At 46.5% G+C, this 7,130-nt stretch overlaps 1 protein-coding gene across 1 annotated transcript; it reads right to left on the bottom strand.

The window, feature by feature from the left end:
- Positions 1 to 369: 369 nt before the first annotated feature.
- LOC115269459 (uncharacterized) lies at positions 370 to 6,253 on the bottom strand. The gene is made up of 4 exons (XM_062858538.1): positions 3,055 to 6,253; positions 2,920 to 2,999; positions 604 to 2,052; positions 370 to 543 (listed from the first exon to the last, which is right to left on the bottom strand). The coding sequence occupies exons 1-4, from the start codon at positions 6,125 to 6,127 to the stop codon at positions 370 to 372; spliced, it is 4,776 nt and encodes a 1,591-aa protein (XP_062714522.1). The 5' UTR covers positions 6,128 to 6,253.
- Between the last annotated feature and the right edge of the window lie 877 nt (positions 6,254 to 7,130).

The raw sequence follows: 7,130 nt of genomic DNA, 5'->3' as shown, positions 1-7,130 counted from the left end.
AATAGAAATAAAATATATCAAAAACAACTAAAAAGGACCCCAGAGCTTCTTTGTCTGATCATGGAAAGTATCGATTCTTGGTGGCACCACGAGTGTGCATCTTTCTCTGTAGAGTAAAGATGCATTTAAGCCCCGAGACCTGACAGCAATCAAGCTGATCACAAGGTTGTGCCTTTGCCCAGGGGATGCGTTGATAATAGCAGAATAGCAGAATTTCCGCAAAAAGATTTCACAATGAAGCACGGCTGAGGCTGAGTAGACCCTTCAACCAGTTTCACGCACTGTGCAAGTTCCATAAAGTTGATAGAATACAGTAAACAAAACATAAACAAACGTATGTTCAACACCATGTTTTCGAAAAGACTTTCATTACAGGTGATAAAAGAACACTGCGGGAGCCCATTGCGCTGCTTTACCAATCCAACTCTTTGGATTGCAGTAGATGACGATTCTATGTTGCCTTTCCGTATCGATGTCCTCCAGCAAGCTAGTCCTCCTGCGGTTAGAATAGTAGAACATGTTCGCTTCTCCGTCAACGTAGATCTGAAAGAAACCATGATTCGTAGAGTAACGTGCATATTGGAAACAATTCAACATGTTTACCTCAAAACCACTGATCTGGTCAACAAACTGTGGCGCCACCTGCCAGTGAACCATCAGTTGATTTGGACCAACCGGATGACACGAGATGATCTCGACAGGACTGGTATATCTGCGTCCTAGTTCGTCTGCATGTCTGCATTGGTAACTTAGAACTACGTCGCAAAGCATGGGATTACGATTGTCACGAACAGGAATTTCATTCACTTGCAAAGTTTCATTCTGACGGTGCTTTTCTGTTGATCTTCTGAATTGTTCTTCAGACAGCTGTTTTGAATCTTTACTCGTAACGAATGTTGATCGTCTCTTAAGCGACTGCTTTGAACCTTGTTCAGGTTGTTCACCGGAATCCGATAGTGAAATCACTGGGTCGACGATTGAAGCCGACGTTGATCGTCGTTCAGGATCTTGCGGTTGAACAACCTGTTCAACATCGCTTCCGTTCGATTCAATGGAAGGTCGATCCAACTCCACGCTGGGTATGGTAGATTCAGGAGTATCAGATGTTGAAACAACTGTGGAGCTTCTTCTTGCATCGTCCAGCTCCAAAGACTCCATTGTTTGATCATCTTCAGAGCTCTCCGCGGTAACAGGTTCCACGATTGAAACCCGAGTTGACCGACGCTTTTGACTGTCCTCAGCAATCGGCTCAGCATCAGTCGTTGTTACCAAGCTAGACAATCTCTTCTGTATTTGAGAGAAGATAGACTCCCGTTGCTCTGAGGTTTCTTCGTGCACCTGGACAACTGGAACATCAGTTTCCTCCGATTCAACTGCTTGCACTGCCGTTTCAACAGTCTCGGGTAAGATTTCAGGATCCGTTTGCGTGCCGCGAAACTCTACTGTTTGACTAGCTGTTGATCGGCGCGGCAGTTCTTCAACTGGTACTTCACTTGACCGAGGTTGTTCAGGCACATTCTCCCGCGATTGCTTTTCCTCTGAAACCCCCACACAAAAGTCCGGCGCAGGTACCAGTTCTGATGATCGTGTCGTTCTTTCTTCGTACACTCGTTCAGGACATTCAACAGCTGAAGCGAAACGGTCTTGGGCATCAGTTGTTTCTTCGGACACCCGTCGTGACTCAACACCCGTGGGACATTCGACCGCCGATGTGAATTGATCCTGAACATCACTTTTCCCGGACGACGCTTGCGACAGTCGGCGCTTCTCTTCAAGCGATACTATTTCCACCAACACAGACAGACGTCCATCGATCTCTTCCAAAGGAGGTGCCGTGGGGGCGACACTCACGAAGGAAGTTGACGAATCACTCGAACTCGATTGGACGCTGGGTAGGGGAGATGTTGGTGGTGAAGGTATTGGATCCAGATATTGGGGTCCCATTGGGACCGGTTGAGGAACGGGGTTACGAAGTAGGTCGCATAGTTCGGCCATTTGCTGTTTAAGTTCTCGTAGTGCGCTCTCGATATTGTCCAGACGGGATGGATGGTCCTATAAAGATGCATAAAGATTAAACAGCATTAAACCATCCAAAATCTTCCCTGAAACGTTCTCGGGAATCCACTCAAAAACTTCCATAATTCTCGTATGAAACCTCCTAAAGACTACGTTGACCCCCTTTTCCCCCTCACGTTTAATCCTGTGAAAATTTGTTTGGATCGTAGGCCTTGGCTAGACTCTTCACCTTCCACCTCCTCCCAAATCTACATGGTTTATGGATGGCCCTCTTAACAACTTCTTGAAGTTTCCTGAAACACCTATGCAATCTCTCGAAACATTAATAAAACTCCTTCTTGAAACTCCGCTGAAACCTCTTTGAATCTTCTTTAAAACCTTCTTCTGATACCTTTACATAACACCCCTGATTCTCTGATGTAACCCTTTTTTAAACTCATGAAACAATTCACGGAATCCCTGAAACTCCAAAAAAACCTCAGTACTTTCGTGAATTTTTCCGAAATCTCAATCTGAGAGAGACGGAATTGTGAAAATAAATGTTTTATGGTGTGGTAGGTATCTCTATTCTGCAGAATCGTTACCTGGTATGTGGCATAGTTGGTTAAAGCGCTGGTCCTAAGAATACGAAGTTGTGGGTTCGAATCCCACCAGAATGCAATATTTTTTCACCAATTCATTTCTCACTTTGTCAATTAGCAACATTCCGTGCGTTCTAGTTTTTTTTCTGTATATTTCAGACTTACCAAAAAATCTAGTAAATGCCGGTAAAGGGCAATTAAGTTAGTGAAAGAATAAAAGACTGAAATGATAAAAGTGTGCAAGTGATTGCAATCGAACAACTTGCAACAACTCAGAAAATTTCAGTGACATTCTCATTTTATCCAAATGTTCAATACTTACACTTACACTCTCGAGCTGTTGGACGCTTCGATTGGCCACGGAAGCAACACATTGAACGGACTTGGCTTGTTGTAATACTTCTGAAAAAGAAATAATTCTAACCAACTTGGAACAAACTGAATCAATTCGGCTTACCTTCCGCTTGTTCCTCAGCTGTAGCCTCCTGACTATCTTGCAGCTCAACAACATAATTCTCCTCCATATTCCCACTGGTTTGAATGAAACTTGATCGTATCTCCCGAATCTTTTCCGTCCCTGCCACAGCGATCTTCTCCAAAATGACACCCAGCGTCTCCCGCATCGGATCCATCGTCTCTTGTATGTAGCTTTGAATCAGCTCGAAGTACCTACTCAATGTCTCCTGCAGCCGGAACTCCTCTTGATCACCTGCCCGCTCAACTTCTTCCTCACGCTTACTTCCAAAATCGGCCATACAAGAGTTCACAACCTCCGGAACCATCTCGCTCGTAACCAGCTGCTCCGACTCGTCCGACAGTCGCCGAACTTCCGTCACACATTCCACCTCCGATTCCACCTTGGAAGCTCCCTCCAAATCCATCATCCTAGCCTCGAAAAACAAGCCTAGATTGTGCTGGCGATCGCGAACGTTCCCACTGAGCACCACGTACTGAGCTCCCTCCTTCCGTTCCAGTTCGCCAGATGCCGAGTCCAGGCGTAGATGGATCGAGTCTCGCGACTTGTCCGTCACCTTCAGCTTCCCGGCTTCGTCTAGCAGTTTCGAAAACAAATGAAGCATCCGTTGCTTCACGGCCGCTCGTCCGCTGGAGAACTGCATGAGCGAGCCCTTCCGCTGCTGGTCCCACGACTCCGGAACGTTCAACGACTCTTCCAGGAACTGCCGCAGATCGTCGATCGCACTGTTCAACTTCTGCCGTTCGTCCTCCAGTTGCTGGGATATGTCTGAAGGGGTCCGCTCGTCCGCTTCGTCGGGTTGTTTTAGCAGATGGAACGATACGGAGGGTTTCCGCTGGACGGATGTCCCCGGTTCGGGTTCGAGGGTTGATTCCGACTCGGGTTCCGCTGAAATAGCCGATTCAGGTTCCTTGCCAAGAAAGGATTTTACCCGGAAGCTCCATCCGCCGATGATTCGGAGAAGTGTTAGGAACAGGGTATGGAAGGTCGTCAGGTAGGACACTTCACGGCCCTCGGAAGGTTCTTCGTCTCCTAGAAGGTTGTGGATTCGTTGAACCATTTCGCGTGATGGGTGGTCCGAGGAGAAACGTTCGAGAAGAAGAGGGTCGTTGGTTATGGCTGTCACACCCGGGGAACTAGTGACACTGGATGGTGCATGAAGTTCGATGTTTTCGGCGGAGACGTTCTTCAGCACTCCTAGGAGTTCTTCGAGAGCGCCGGACAGTGAGGTGTCATAGTGGATGAGTATATCAAGAAGTGCTCCTCGTAAGGTTCGTAGAATCTGATCGTTCGTGTACTGGGAGTTTTCCTCACAGATCAGCTCGTCTAGGTAGTTTATCAAGACATCGGTAGAGTACGGTTCTTTGGAGTGACAAGTTGCAAGCTCAGGATCTGCGATGTCCTCTAGGGCACTTCGAAGTTGATTGATTATCAAAAGAGGATCTTCGTTTGCTTCGGGGTTCATAAGCCGATGAACGACAAATTTAATCTTTTCCAGAACGTACTTTTGGCGATATTCGTCGGACAGTTCAACTCTAGGGCAGTGGAAGGCTTGGACGATGATCGAAGCTAGGGACTGCAAATCAACGTCGGTCAGCTCACTGCTCATAATGAACAATTCGATCAAAAGTCGAATGCTTGCCAGTAGATCTTTCGGGTCGCTACAAGATTGAGCGTGAATCCAGTTTTTGCTTGAAGTTTGAATAACGATCGAACCCCCCGAATAGTTTAGAACTCCAATGACTTTGTCGTCGCTTTCCTTCACGCTGATGGCTGACTCACCACTTTCTGCTGTGCCGCTTCTGATGGATTGATCCAACTCGCTTTTGATTTGATCCACTATAGTCTCACGGTCGCTGTCCGCATGCATTTGAACCAACAGCTTCCCGGACGATTGTTGAACCAAATTTTGGAGAAGATCTTTCATAGATCGAACCATTTCCGACCGATCTTGTTCAACAGAGAAGTTGTCCACGTTAGTCTTCACCACGGCCGATGATGAATTTGGGAAACTTAGAACCCCAATGACGTTATTCCCTGATCTGCTGATGGTTATTTCCGGTTCAGTTTCCAACGTTTGTCTCAGGATCCGCTCCTGACTGTGCAACGATTCTTGGAGCAAGCTCTTCAACCGTTCTACACCTACCCGCTCCTCATCCTCACATCCGGAGAGGCTTTTAGAAGCTCCATTGCTCGACTCGGGAACTTGTACAAACAGTGCCGCGTCGTTGTCTTTCTTAAAGTACGCTACAAGTGCTTCCGACTTAGGGCAGCCCGTGTCTTCCCTGGAAAACGTATGAATCGCGATCGTATCTTCCGGTTGATACAGCATCTCTCCCAATGTGTTCTGAAGCTTGATCAAAATGGACTCCCTAGACGATCCTTGAACACGTCGTAGAACATCCTCCGTCAATTCCATCATGTTCTTGGCAGTTTCTACGTGGCCCATCTGAGCTGCCCTAGATCTCTGCGAATCTTCCAAGCCCGGGTACTTCAAAATCACCGTGCTGGTCTGATCGTTCAACATTTCATTTACCTCGCCCATGTATTCTAGAATCTCATTATAACCACCCAGACTTCCCCTGGACAGCTGCATCAGCACCGTACTGTCCGGATCAATCATAGTCCCGACGGCTTGTCCACGGACGTTACCCACCACCGATATGGATTTCTTCCGCACTTCTATCCCCTCGCCACTGGCTCCAGGTTCAATCACCGGAACCGAGGATACCGCCGTACTTACGACTTCCTCCAGGGCCATCTCCGAGTCGCTCTCTTCCGATGGGACACTTTCCGACGAAACGGTCCACTCCGAGTTGGTGTCCTCGTCATCTTCTTGCCGATATGTTCCGTCAAAAACCGATGGATGCAGGGGAGGAGCGGGAATAAAGTTCCGAGTAACTTGTGGGGTTTGCTCTGAACTTGTGACGGACCGAAGAGACTGAATGACCTGGACGTGGCCATCTTCAGACACCTCGATAACGATGTGATTGTTGCTGGAGGTACGAACAGCTCGACGTGTTTGATTGGATCGGTTTCGTTGGCGTTCCTCCATTGCGGATGATTTGGAATTTCGATACCTTGAAATTGAGAATTCGGAATATTAGTTATTCGGAGAAAATTGTAAAAACTTACAATAAATTTTAAAGTTTGAGTTTCAATCAACTGGAATTTGACATCCACCAGGCATTCCAACCAAAGCTAAACTCATCATAAAATATGAATAGGCTACTAAGATGTGATCATGTGTGACAATTTTAATAGTCAAGACTGTGGCCGTCCAGCTTACCAGTGGTGCCAGCTCGCTTGATTGATTACTCGAAGTTTCGCGCGTGGATTGTACCACTCCCTGGAATCGGAACAATGGCCCACGTTACAAAGGCCTTATCGACATGTGATTCCCTTGTCAAGTGTGGGAATAGTGAATAGAAGAAACCCATCCCGAAGAAGAAATGAGAAGCTGAACTGAAGAAGAAGAAGAAGTAGAAGCAGAAACAAGTGCTCCAGATCGCCCGGTGAGTCCCCACGTCATCATGCATGCCAACGAGTCCAGCGAACGGCCGCAACGGTGAGCTCACACTGAAACCAATTTAAATAAAATCGTCCAAAATTGAAATTAAAGATCCCTTTTAAGGACAAGGTATTTGGAGTACATAGCTCAAAATTTCTAGAGCACCGTATTTTAGAACCGTTGAACGGATTTGGATGAAAAAGCATCACGCTTATTGTTCAGTGGTTGTCAACAGTTCGATGCATTTTAATCCAAATCCGTTCAACGGTTCAAAAAAACGGTGCTCTAGAAATATTGAGCAATGTACTCCAAATAACTTGTCCTTAATAAAACTTTTTTTTTGTATGGCCTACTTAACCTCTACTGTGTATCGTAACTATTTGTATTTAGAAAATCTTGTTTCCATCATTTTGTTGTGTATTTTCCGCCTTGCCACCGAGTATTAACGGGAAGATTGTCCGGGAGAACCGCATTGCAAACGACCCTGTGAAAAGTGTGTTGATAACCCCTGTTCCATTGACTTTGCCATAGGTCAGGGGCTCCCTAC

Source organism: Aedes albopictus, chromosome 3 (assembly GCF_035046485.1).
Source record: "Aedes albopictus strain Foshan chromosome 3, AalbF5, whole genome shotgun sequence".
In the NCBI taxonomy this organism is placed as follows: Eukaryota; Metazoa; Arthropoda; class Insecta; order Diptera; family Culicidae; genus Aedes; species Aedes albopictus.
This window is presented reverse-complemented; position numbering and strand designations above follow the sequence as displayed.